The following is a 13,481-nucleotide window of genomic DNA, read 5'->3' on the forward strand; positions in this document are numbered from 1 at the left end:
CCCAAGCACCACACGTTCTTCCTTATTAGACTCCAGACATCTAGCGTCTACCACAGAGGGAAATATCTGAGACACACCCATTCCACTTAAATATGACTCAGCACCTCAGACACTTCTGTTGATAATTCCATTTCGAACCCACTTCAACTATCATATGAGAGAGAGAAACTTTGATATTTCCAAAGTATGATATGGACTGTGAATTGGGTGGATTTTGGGATGTAATTAATGATCTACTTTTGTGTGGATAAATGTCTGCTGAATGTAGTTCTCTGAGTTTCACATTCTTAGAGCACAAACAACATTTCATCTTGATGTTCTGGTGCCATTTTGGACATTTGATGTATTGATTGGGGACATTTTTCTGGAGGAATGTAACAGGGTTTCTGGGTGATTTGTGATGTTTTACTTGTGCTTCCCATGTCTGTATTTTTGTATTTGAATCTGTATATTTTTGGGTATAATGTGTATATTTACGTTGTATATACAGGGCACATTTGTAAAAGAGACCTAGGTCTCAATACGTTTTCCCTTAAAATAAAAAATAAAAATGAATTAATACAAATAAATTGAATCAGATTATCCCCTGAACCACTTCAAATCAGGGAAAGGTAACAAACCTCTGGGCTTGTCAGTTTCACACTTGAGTCAGTGCGAAAAATGTAACTTCTGCAGAACAGTGCGCATTTCCTGTTTCTTCATATCAGGTAGAGAGCTCTGTTGTGCCTCTACCATCAGCTCGTCAAGGCATGCCAGCATGTGCTTAACTCCAGGATCACCAATTTGAGCCTCCTATCCTTCCACGACTTCTACTACACTTCCCCATCAGTGAGGTAAGACTTCAGAATTACTGACAGTAAGTGCCTGGGACAATAGAGAGGTTTTGAATACTGGATGCTGAGTGTAAAATCTGCCTTTTTCATTGGTTCCAGAGTTTGAAGATTTTTGCTTTTCTCGAGGTGCCTCCGATTTGTTTTATTCTTTAAATTATTATTTATATTTTATTGATGCTACCAGAATTGTTTGTAAATAATAATACATACTTTAAGTCTCATTATAAAGCCTATGATACCTATGAGTTCCTGTTTCATCCGTTGCGTGGGTGTGGTGCTAGTTATGAGTAACATACTGTTTCACCATGACATGTTGACGATGTCACCACCCACAGTGGCATGTCGCTTTGTCACAAACAACAGTTTCCCTAGGCCAGTTAAAACATCCATTAGTTGCATTCCACGTCAGCATTGATAGTCTTGTTCCTGACGCCCCTGCCATATCGCAACAGATCTTCGGATATAATTTGATATCCAATAGCATACTACATACAAGCAGTAATGTGTGTACTGATTTCTCATTTCAGAGTTGGCACCATGATGTCATGGTATAACAAGGTGTATCCTGTTCTGTTATGGAGCCTGTTTCTGTTGTATTCTGAGGGATCTCAGAACTTCACACTCACAGAAGACAGAGGCAGTAACATGAGCATCGCTACAGCAGTAACACAAAAGAGCAGTTCGTCTATGGTGGAAACCCATACGGTGATGTACAACAGCAGTACCCGTGAGGTAGGCGGTGCCATTACTGTGGGTGTTAACGCCTCAGAGGCAACCATGATGACCAGCTTGGGTCCAACCCTTTCTCCCTTAGCAATGCTCACTTCATCAGGTACAACCCCATCTCCCCTCACCACCAACCAACCCACCAGCCAGACGTCCTCTTCCCATGGGCCATCTAGCACATCTGACCTCTTGTCCACCACCACTCCCAGCTCTACCATCTGGTCCTCCATCACAGAACTTAACACCACATCTGAGGTGTCCTCCACCACTGGGCCCTCCTCCATCTCTGGACCTTTCTCCACCAATGTCTCAGCCTCCACCCCAGGGCCTAGCTCTACCATTGTCTCATCCTCCACCCCAGGGCCTAGCTCTACCATTGTCTCATCCTCCACCCCAGGACCTAGCTCTACCATTGTCTCATCCTCCACCCCAGGGCCTAGCTCTACCATTGTCTCATCCTCCACCCCAGGGCCTAGCTCTACCATTGTCTCATCCTCCACCCCAGGGCCTAGCTCTACCATTGTCTCATCCTCCACCCCTGGGCCTAGCTCTACCATTGTCTCATCCTCCACCCCAGGGCCTAGCTCTACCATTGTCTCATCCTCCACCCCAGGGCCTAGCTCTACCAATTTCTCATCCTCCACCAATGAGACTTTCTTAACCACTTTTCCACCCATCTCAACCTCTGACAATTCTACCAACTCCTCTTCTGGGGTCCTGATTCCCAAGATAATAACAGAGAAGGTCCCCATCTTGATCACCAAGACAACGACCACCATGACAACGTTACCTTCTAAAAAAGATCCATCAGGGGGAGGGGGTCTGCCCTGCTCTCCTACCCGACGGGATGGTCTGGTGAGCCAGTGTCTGATTGCCATTGCCTCCCTGGCTGCAGTGGCCACCTTCTTCATGGTCAGCTGCATCATCCTCTGCACCAAGTACTCCTCCAGGAAGCATCGCTACAGAGTGGGCACAAACAATCGGGGCACTGAGATGGTGTGTATCTCTGCCCTGCTCCATGATGACAATGGTTCCCATTGGAGACCCCACATCCCCAAGAGCAACGGAGCCCTGCTGCCTGGAACAGAGTTGGATAGTGACGAGGAGGGGGGAGATGATGTAACCCTCCACAGCTTCCTCCCAGACAATGAGCAACGAATCTAGAGTGTAGATATGCAGACTGTGTCAGACTCTGTGAAGTGCTATATGGTCCAATTACACAGGGTACACAACTCCAGGCCTGAAGGTTAATGGTCATCGCAGCCATCTTAAAGTTCATCAAGGGAAAGGATTAAAAACAGAGACTGTGGGGGCGTATAAAACCTTTGTAGTTTGCCTACTTACTCTGGGTTAAACGACCACTTTTCTTCAATTGATGAGACTTTGAATTGTACATCTGACTGGTCGACTGCTGTCAATATACAAGCTGTTGCTCTTAGAATATATTTTAGCGTCCTCTTTGAAGTTGTTGGTTGGGCCTCGCTGCACATCCATCTACTGCAACCAGTAGAGGAAGAGACAAAAACCACAAATGGAGAACCAATGATACGTTACTTTATTGTGACATGTTTACAGCAAACAGTGACAAAGTTTGGAGAAGTCAGGTGGTCAATCATCCTCAAACGTAATGCAACCCAATGCAGCCTCTGAGTAGTTCTAAGTGAGATTGAGTTTTTGCACCATTGCACTGACATGATTCTGTTGATAATGAAGTTCACCTAATAGGAAGAGAACAGTGATGTAAAAAAAAAAAAGGTTTGCTACACAGACAGTTTATTGGAGAGATTTAGGATTCTACAATTGATTTATGGATCTGGAAGTAAAGTTCATGTTATTTTTTAAGAGAATCGTTCCTGCACATACACACTTATAGAGCTATAAGAAAACCCAGACTGCTTATGATGACTCACTGTTCGTTTGGTCACTGGGTGGATGGGGATATTTAGAGCTCTATGTGGTCAGAATCTTATAGCCTTCAACGTTCTGTGGAAATACATGATACAAAAAAACAAAAAACATCATTATTTTATTTTATTACATGCTTCAGAAAATATGTATCCTTGTGAGCAATTTCATTTATTTGTTTTCTGCAAAAAAGCTTGTTCTTCTGGAAGACTTGTTAGGTCTTGATAACAAAACCATCTGCCTTGATGTACAGTGAGCCAAAACATAGACTGTATGAAGTATATAAAAATATGGTCAGGGTCATGTGAGATGCGATGAAATGTCCTTTACAGGGTGTTAAATAAGTCTGTAACCTTCTGTATTGAGTGTCTGTGTAGACAGTTCCAGACGTTCGGCAGATGTTTCTTGTGTCCTTGTCTTGCCATGATATGTCATAATACAAAGATACAGTATCATTGCTAATCCCAGACCCCCTTCAAGCCCTCAGATGTTTGACTTCTTTTTGACTTTTTGGGGTTTTCCCTCCGTGTGAGAGAGGGACAGGTTTCCTAGAGTCCAGTCAAACACAATGAAGAGGCTCCACAATTTAACGGAAAATTGATCACAAAGGACTGGAACAAATTAATAGATCATAACGAAACTGTAAAGAAATGACAAAGTGATATTAAACAACGAGCAGCTGGCTAATGATTGTGTCTGTGGTGATTCAAGTCCAATGACATTTCAGTTTTTCAAACATGAACCCTCTAGATTTGTCACTATAAAACTATGCCCTATGGTTTGTAATATGCGCCAATATTTCCCTTTGTTTTACTATGTACTCATAATAAGTAGATAACACAAGCAGACCAAATAAAAGGCTGGTTTATTTTTTTTACATGCATTCAAGGCCCCTTTCTGGCATCAATACCAAAGTTCATTCTTTGCAGGAGCAGAGATTTGCATCTTAGTCCACATGCTTCATACGAATCAACAGGGTGTATATTATAAAACTGGAATCAAATGTTCATGCCAGGGAAAGCTGACTCTGAGGGATGTAGACAGAGCATATAAGACAAATGGAATCATAGACCAGAGACTAGACTAGAGTATGTACTCCGTAACCACCTCACTATCATTATGACCAAATAAAGGTTGGCCAGTCTTGATGAATCATCTCAAACATTCTGAGCTGTAGCTGTGTTTACTCTATTAACATGAATATCTCTCTCTGTGTGTGCACACACTCACTCACACACACACACACACACACACACACACACACACACACACACACACACACACACACACACACACACACACACACACACACACACACACACACACACACACACTCTTGCTTGCTAGCTCTTTCTCTCTCAATTGTGGCTACACATTGAGCATGTTTAACTATTGTAATGGCCATTTTTATGTTTGTGCTTTTCTTTTTAACCCTTTTTCAACCACAATTTCATGGTATCCAATTGGTAGTTACAGTCTTGTCCCATCGCTGCAACTCCCATATGGACTCACAAGAGGTGAAGGTCAAGAGCCGTGCATCCTCCGAAACATGACCCAGCCAAGCCGCGCTGCTTCTTGACACAATGCCCGTTTCACCCAGAAGCCAGCCACACCAATGTGTCGGAGGAAACACCGTACACCTGGCGACCATGTCAGCGTGCATGCTCCCAGTCCATCACAAGAGTTGCTAGAGCGTGATGGGACAAGGACATCCCGGCCGGCCAAACCCTCACCTAACCCGGACGACGGGCCAATCGTGCGCCGCCCCATGGGTCTCCCGGTCGCGGCGGGCTGCGACAGAGCCTGGACTCGAACCAGGATCTCTAGTGGCACAGCTAGCACTGCACTTCCACTCGGGAGGCCATGTTTGTGCTTTTGTAATTACCAATTTCTGTGTTCATGTAAGTGACTGATTGAACGCCTGGAAGAAATCCTCACTGTAATTCTGCAATTTGGCAGTACGCCCAGAACCTTGTTTTGAGAACGATTCCATCAATAGAACACCCTGCTCATTGTTTTTGGCAAGGTCCTTGGCACGTGCCCCAACCCCCTACCCTCTTACTAGGCTGTTATGGGTGGTATGTCCACACAGAAAAAATGCCCCCCTTCCTGTGAGAGACAATCACACTGTGGAGCTGCATGTCTGTTAAAGTGGCTGGTCTGCTGTAAGTCATCAGGGTGTCAGAGGTACAGTGTCGGGTCCAAAAGAACTTTAGCCATAACTATAACCACTTGGGATCGTCACTATGCTCTTGGAAAAAAGGGTTCCAAAAGGGTTCTTTGGCTGTCAGCATAGGATAACCCTTTTTGGTTCCAGGTAGAACCATTTTGGGTTCCATGTAGAACCTTCTGTGAAAAGTGTAACCAAAAGTGTTATTTTTACCTGTAATCAACAATGGTTTTTCAAAGGGTTCTCTTATGGGAACAGCCAAAGAACCGTTATAGGTTCTAGATATAGATAGCCCCTATCTAGAACCTAAAAGTATAGCTTCGGTGAGTAGAATGTGTATAATATGGGAGAGTGAATAAGGTACAGTATGTGACAGAGTAAGGTATGTGACAGAGTAAGGTATGTGACAGAGTAAGGTATGGGACAGAGTAAGGTATGGGACAGAGTAAGGTATGGGACAGAGTAAGTGCAAGTGAATTCAATACATTCCGAAAGGCCTTGACAGAGTTATTGTTAAGGAGGCCCAAAATGTTTCAGGGGGTTAAGTGCATGTAAGAAGACAGAGGGGGCAAGCCAAGTGACAAACAATTTATCCAATAACATGTCTGTGGTTAGTCGAGTCTCTGTCTATTCCCCAGTTAAAACCCAGAGTGGTGATTGTCTCCTCACTCTGAGCTCAGCCAGCCTGCTGCAGTGTTGACTCTGGCCTTGAGCATCCAGAACAGGGACCGGAGAGCCGAGTTGATCCGAGCCCCTAGGCCCTGCCCCCCCATCACATTAGAATACTGCCTAACAAGAACAATCTGTGTGGAGCCAAGGAGCCCAGTCCTTTTCTGGGAAGCAAGGCAGCCAGAGAGGGAGGAAGGGAGGAAAGGAGAGGAGAGGGGGAAGGAGGGATTTGTCCCGATGGCAAAGAACTTTACGTTTTATTTTTTTCTGTGCCGATCATAGAAACCTCCAGTCTGAAATCTGAAACTGTAGAATTACTGTTGGAGGAGGTGAGTCAGGCACGTTTTCCCATCCTCTCAGTTCATTTTCCCATCCATTTTCCTCAAACTCTAAAGCATCCACAGTTCTAGAGGAGCCTTTTCTGTGTGTGACCACTTCTGTGGATGGTGAGTACAGACACTTTCATTTATTCACTTTATTTTATTCTTCTTTCTTTACTGTACATTTTACCCCATAGGGTTTATTTCCAAAAGAGAAATAACGTTCTTATCAAACATGAGTTAACTTTAGTGGACAGATATTACCTCACATGATTGCAGTGCAGTTTAGCTACCGTGACAGCATCATGACTTATGTCTCCAGGCTAGCAGCTCGCCAATAGAGTTCTCCAATAGATTCTCTGAATCCGAATGGGTTTCCCATATTTGAATGAGCTTGTTCAGATAAATGTGTGGTGAACAGAGATTTTATTTTTGAAAGAAGGTATAACTTGAATTCGGACTAAGTCTTGCATTATTCAGTCATTTTAAAATGTTTGTACGCCATTGATATTCGACACAATGGCTGTGCTAAATATAGGACTGTTCAAAAATGTCTGGTCATCCATAGGGACTAATTCCTCTGTAACCATTATGTGTGTGCACGCATCCGTGAATGTGTGTATGTGTGTGAAAGTATACACTGAGGGAAAGGGGGATACCCAGTCAGTTGTACAACTGAATGCATTCCTCTGAATCAGAGAGGTGCGGGGCGGCCTTAATCGACATCCACGCCCGGGAACAGTGGGTTAACTGCCTTGCTCATTTTTACCTTGTCAGCTCGGAGATTCGATCCAGCAACCATTTAGTTACTGGCCCAACACCCACCAAGTGAATGGGTGATACATTATAAAGGAACTCCCACCCCCCCCTTCCTGAAGAGTGCAATGGTTCATGTGGCCCAACTTGCACACAGATGGAGTGGAAAAATGGGGGGAAGGAGTGGGTCGGCTGGGATGATTTACAAGGACCAGGCCAGCAGTCAACTCCTGGGTCACATTCAGCAGGGCACAATTGTGGAATGTTCAGATATAAATATATTGTGTAGAGCAGACCTGCCTCTCTGACATGTTGAGTAAGGATTCATGACAGCTCTATTAATGACATTTCTATCTGCAATGTTCAGTTAGTTTAAAGTTTGGCTATTCTCTGTCATTGCGAAATTAAAAGGAGGCCCTTCCTTTTATTGCTACCATACACTGTGCAGGGCTGTTTAGTTTATTGCTTTAAGCAACATTTAATTTCAGGGAAATAAGAGGGTCATGATGTATTTCTGGGAACCAGCATGAAAAGGAGCTGCTCACCGATTTGACAGCTCCAACGCAGTTACACCTCCGAGATCGACTTAACAAAAACAAAAACAGTTTGTGGTTACTGTGGGTTAAGGCAAAACTGATTGAATTCAGGCCTTTGTGTGCATATGTCTGTGTGTGTGCAAGTCATGTGTGCATTGTGTGTGTGCCTGTGTGTGACATGCTATGATTGGAATTCAGACCTTAAATTCTGCCTGCCTTTCATCAGCTCTCAGCTGCTATCTGGGTCTTAAAATGCCATCTACAGCTATAGACATTCTATCAAGAATAGAAATGACTCAGAAGGCATTTTCATTCATTGTTGATGAGTGAAGCCTTTACAACGTATTGTGCAACACTCACAAAAAAAACTCTAGATGTTAGCTGTCAATGTTAGACACAAGAACAGCTATATGAATCGAAACACCTGTCGATCAAAATCTGTGCAATTTAATAACAGTGGAAATGCAATTTGACAACAGCCACACTGACACTGTATGTTCTTGTTTTGTTTTCTGCAGGTCCTATAGGAGATGACGTTCCTCATGGCACTTCATCTGATTGGTCTGTTGGTGACGCTGTGGTCCAGCAGCCCCAGTCTGGCCACACCCCTCCCTTTCAACATTTCATTGGAGGGAAGTGCAGAGGGGGAGGAGCTAGACAGCCTCATTGACACCCCTTCCCCACCTGCCACCAGTGGCCCTGCCTCGGAGTCCTCAACCACCTCACATGGCTCCACCCACGTAGAGCACTTATTACTCAGGCAAATGGTTCACTTCCTGCAGGATAACCTGTTCCTCATCCTAGTTTTCTTCACACTCTTCATCACTATCTTCCTCATCCTCTGCTGTGCTTGCATCATGAGCCGCAAACGAAAGATCAATGCCTACTACCCCTCGTCCTTCCCCTCTAAGATGTACGTGGACCAGAGGGACAAGACCGGAGGTACCAAGCTTTTCAACGAGTTGCCAGAGAAACCCTCCAACCGGCAGCAGGCTGAGCCAGTGGACTCCAGCAAGAAGCTCCATCATGACATCATGAAGGCAGCCAAGAACCTCCGTACTCTCTCCAAGCCTCCCTTGGGAGAGCAAGAGGGAAAAGACCCCACACAGATATCTGCAGCAGCAGAGAAAAGTCATGAGGTGAATGTTCAGGCTGTGGGAGAAATAATAGAGAAAGACAATCAGCCATCAAATCCACCAGAGCTGAGTGAGGAGGAGGTATGCCAGCTCTCAGTCAATGAAGCCCAACATAGCAGCTGCCCTGAGCAGTCAGAAATCCTTCCGGAACAGACAGGCCTAAAAAAGGATGATGAGTCATTCACATGAGCTGAGTCTCCATCTGGCCAAGGGCACTCACAGGCTCAGCAGGAAAAGGACAGGCAAGAGGACTCCACTGTCACACTGTCTATTCCGTTGATCACTGGAGAGAAAACAGCACTTTTGCTATGCTCTCGACACTATGTTTGATCTCAATGGTTTGGACCAATTTTGCATGAGTGACAATCTTTAAGGCAAACCTGTCAGCTTTGTTTACTGCTCTTTGGATTTACCAAATTATGTCTGTTCAGTTATATGTAATCATATACTTGATTTACTTCTGTTTCCCAGTAGCCATCTTTCAATGTATCTCTCTCTAAAAGAACAACACTATGTAACCTGCCATCTTTCAATGTCTCCCTAAAAGAACAACACTATGTAACCTGCCATCTTTCAATGTGTCTCCCTAAAAGTACAACACTATGTAACCTGCCATCTTTCAATGTGTCTCTCTAAAGGGTTAACACTATGTAACCTGCCATCTTTCAATGTGTCTCCCTAAAAGAACAACACTATGTAACTTGCCATCTTTCAATGTGTCTCTCTAAAGGGTTAACACTATGTAACCTGCCATCTTTCAATGTGTCTCCCTAAAAGAACAACACTATGTAACTTGCCATCTTTCAATGTGTCTCCCTAAAAGAACAACACTATGTAACCTGCCATCTTTCAATGTGTCTCTCTAAAGGGTTAACACTATGAAACCTGCCATCTTTCAATGTGTCTCTCTAAAGGGTTAACACTATGAAACCTGCCATCTTTCAATGTGTCTCTCTAAAGGGTTAACACTATGAAACCTGCCATCTTTCAATGTGTCTCTCTAAAGGGTTAACACTATGAAACCTGCCATCTTTCAATGTGTCTCTCTAAAGGGTTAACACTATGAAACCTGCCATCTTTCAATGTGTCTCTCTAAAGGGTTAACACTATGAAACCTGCCATCTTTCAATGTGTCTCTCTAAAGGGTTAACACTATGAAACCTGCCATCTTTCAATGTGTCTCTCTAAAGGGTTAACACTATGAAACCTGCCATCTTTCAATGTGTCTCTCTAAAGGGTTAACACTATGAAACCTGCCATCTTTCAATGTGTCTCTCTAAAGGGTTAACACTATGAAACCTGCCATCTTTCAATGTGTCTCTCTAAAGGGTTAACACTATGAAACCTGCCATCTTTCAATGTGTCTCTCTAAAGGGTTAACACTATGAAACCTGACCATACACCCCTATATATGCTGTCTTGTTTGATGTTTCTGTGTTTTTATTTGTACAATGGCCAAAGTAATGGTGCTGCATCTTGTTTTTCTCCCTCTTCCATTCTTTGATCGGTTAGTGAGGTGTTTATCCTAGGTTAGAGATCATTTTCAGGGCAATTTGAGGTTGCTTTTTCTTGAAGAACAAATATGGATAAGTACAGGGCAAGTTAGCCTATTTTAGAATCCCAGAGTTAAATACTTACACACTCCTCTTTAACATGTAGGCTCAGCATTCCCGAACAGTCCCATTACAAGTCAGAATGTTGAACACACTTTAATTAAATGTACTTCTTGTCCACCGATTTTGTCCTTATGTCAGAGATAATCTGATACAAAATATCCACATAGAAGCATTATCAAGCTTTTAGAGACTATTGCATTTTTTTTACAGCGACTGAGTAACCATGGTAACAGTCTAATGTTTAGACAAAGGTTAAGTTCACCATGAGCACCTCATGGTGCAGCATCTGCCACAACTTGAACTCAGACAGTATGTCTCCAACATTAAGGGAGGTATATTTACATTATAAAACCTGTGTGTAGTTAGTCAAATGTTTATCCTGTCTCTTGAAACACTTCCATTAAAGGGCCAATCTGGAGTTCAAAAAGCCATCACCCCACCATTGGTTTTGGTAAAGAGCTGAGAGAACTAGAACCACTCAAAGTCATAGACAGAGCTATGGATACAAGGACTGGACATCCATAAGCTCAAATTGATAATTTTAACCATGTTTTGAAGCTATACAGTATGTTTACATTTACAAACATTGGGAGATAAACAAGTGTATATTTTGGGTTTTGATGGGGCGCAACAGTTGAACTAAGCTCATGAAGTATTTAGAAGTTCTATTCATCAAGAATCAATGGCTATATATATATATATGCATCATTCATTTAAAGCTGTAATATGTAACTTTTTGGGCAACCTGAGCAAATTCACAGAAATTAAATCAAAATCAAATCAAATCAAATCAAATCAAATTTATTTTATATAGCCCTTCGTACATCAGCTGATATCTCAAAGTGCTGTACAGAAACCCAGCCTAAAACCCCAAACAGCAAGCAATGCAGGTGAAGAAGCACGGTGGCTAGGAAAAACTCCCTAGAAAGGCCAAAACCTAGGAAGAAACCTAGAGAGGAACCAGGCTATGTGGGGTGGCCAGTCCTCTTCTGGCTGTGCCGGGTGGAGATTATAACAGAACATGGCCAAGATGTTCAAATGTTCATAAATGATCAGCATGGTTGAATAATAATAAGGCAGAACAGTTGAAACTGGAGCAGCAGCACAGCCAGGTGGACTGGGGACAGCAAGGAGTCATCATGTCAGGTAGTCCTGGGGCATGGTCCTAGGGCTCAGGTCCTCCGAGAGAGAGAAAGAGAGAAGGAGAGAATTAGAGAACGCACACTTAGATTCACACAGGACACCGAATAGGACAGGAGAAGTACTCCAGATATAACAAACTGACCCTAGCCCCCCGACACATAAACTACTGCAGCATAAATACTGGAGGCTGAGACAGGAGGGGTCAGGAGACACTGTGGCCCACTCCGAGGACACCCCCGGACAGGGCCAAACAGGAAGGATATAACCCCACCCACTTTGCCAAAGCACAGCCCCCACACCACTAGAGGGATATCTTCAACCACCAACATACCATCCTGAGACAAGGCTGAGTATAGCCCACAAAGACCTCCGCCACGGCACAACTTAAGGGGGGGGGGGGGCGCCAACCCAGACAGGATGACCACATCAGTGACTCAACCCACTCAGGTGACGCACCCCCTCCAGGGACGGCATGAGAGAGCCCCAGTAAAGCCAGTGACTCAGCCCCTGTAATAGGGTTAGAGGCAGAGAATCCCAGTGGAAAGAGGGGAACCGGCCAGGCAGAGACAGCAAGGGTGGTTCGTTGCTCCAGAGCCTTTCCGTTCACCCTCCCACTCCTGGGCCAGACTACACTCAATCATATGACCCACTGAAGAGATGAGTCTTCAGTAGAGACTTAAAGGTTGAGACCGAGTTTGCGTCTCTGACATGGGTAGGCAGACCGTTCCATAAAAATGGAGCTCTATAGGAGAAAGCCCTGCCTCCAGCTGTTTGCTTAAAAATTCTAGGGACAATTAGGAGGCCTGCGTCTTGTGACCGTAGCGTACGTGTAGGTATGTACGGCAGGACCAAATCACAGAGATAGATAGGAGCAAGCCCATGTAATGCTTTGTAGGTTAGCAGTAAAACCTTGAAATCAGCCCTTGCTTTGACAGGAAGCCAGTGTAGAGAGGCTAGCACTGGAGTAATATGATCAAATTTTTTGGTTCTAGTCAGGATTCTAGCAGCCGTATTTAGCACTAACTGAAGTTTATTTAGTGCTTTATCCGGGTAGCCGGAGAGTAGAGCATTGCAGTAATCTAACCTGGAAGTGACAAAAGCATGGATTAATTTTTCTGCATCATTTTTGGACAGAAAGTTCCTGATTTTTGCAATGTTACGTAGATGGAAAAAAGCTGTCCTTGAAATGGTCTTGATATGTTCTTCAAAAGAGAGATCAGGGTCCAGAGTAACGCCGAGGTCCTTCACAGTTTTATTTGAGACGACTGTACAACCATTAAGATTAATTGTCAGATTCAACAGAAGATCTCTTTGTTTCTTAGGACCTAGAACAAGCATCTCTGTTTTGTCCGAGTTTAAAAGTAGAAAGTTTGCAGCCATCCACTTCCTTATGTCTGAAACACATTCTTCTAGCAAGGGCAATTTTGGGGCTTCACCATGTTTAATTGAAATGTACAGCTGTGTGTCATCCGCATAGCAGTGAAAGTTAACATTATGTTTTCGAATAACATCCCCAAGAGGTAAAATATATAGTGAAAACAATAGTGGTCCTAAAACGGAACCTTGAGGAACACCGAAATTTACAGTTGATTTGTCAGAGGACAGACCATTCACAGAGACAAACTGATATCTTTCCGACAGATAAGATCTAAACCAGGCCAGAACTTGTCC

The 13,481-nt window shown here is 43.7% G+C and overlaps 2 protein-coding genes across 3 annotated transcripts; both read left to right on the top strand.

Moving 5' to 3' along the window:
• The first annotated feature begins 117 nt into the window (after nucleotides 1-117).
• Nucleotides 118-4,151, top strand: LOC110537189 (uncharacterized). The gene is made up of 2 exons (XM_021623036.3): nucleotides 118-833; nucleotides 1,361-4,151. The coding sequence occupies exon 2, from the start codon at nucleotides 1,371-1,373 to the stop codon at nucleotides 2,721-2,723; it is 1,353 nt and encodes a 450-aa protein (XP_021478711.3). The 5' UTR covers nucleotides 118-833; nucleotides 1,361-1,370; the 3' UTR covers nucleotides 2,724-4,151.
• Nucleotides 4,152-4,658: 507 nt separating this feature from the next.
• On the top strand, nucleotides 4,659-11,457 carry LOC110537190 (transmembrane protein 119). Of its 2 annotated transcripts, none has more exons than XM_021623037.3 (2): nucleotides 4,659-6,749; nucleotides 8,434-11,457. In XM_021623037.3, the coding sequence occupies exon 2, from the start codon at nucleotides 8,446-8,448 to the stop codon at nucleotides 9,238-9,240; it is 795 nt and encodes a 264-aa protein (XP_021478712.3). In that variant the 5' UTR covers nucleotides 4,659-6,749; nucleotides 8,434-8,445; the 3' UTR covers nucleotides 9,241-11,457. The 2 variants fall into 2 exon arrangements, with proteins under 2 accessions (XP_021478712.3, XP_021478713.3); XM_021623038.3 differs by having other exon boundaries at nucleotides 6,302-6,632; nucleotides 8,434-10,786.
• Nucleotides 11,458-13,481: the final 2,024 nt, after the last annotated feature.

This window comes from Oncorhynchus mykiss, chromosome 12, assembly GCF_057628025.1.
Source record: "Oncorhynchus mykiss isolate SJ-2025 chromosome 12, ASM5762802v1, whole genome shotgun sequence".
Classification (NCBI taxonomy): Eukaryota; Metazoa; Chordata; class Actinopteri; order Salmoniformes; family Salmonidae; genus Oncorhynchus; species Oncorhynchus mykiss.

Coding starts and splice junctions, on each gene's coding strand:
- LOC110537189 (XM_021623036.3), top strand. CDS start 1,371: ATGATGTCATGGTATAACAAGGTGTATCCTGTTCTGTTATGGAGCCTG.
- LOC110537190 (XM_021623037.3), top strand. CDS start 8,446: ATGACGTTCCTCATGGCACTTCATCTGATTGGTCTGTTGGTGACGCTG.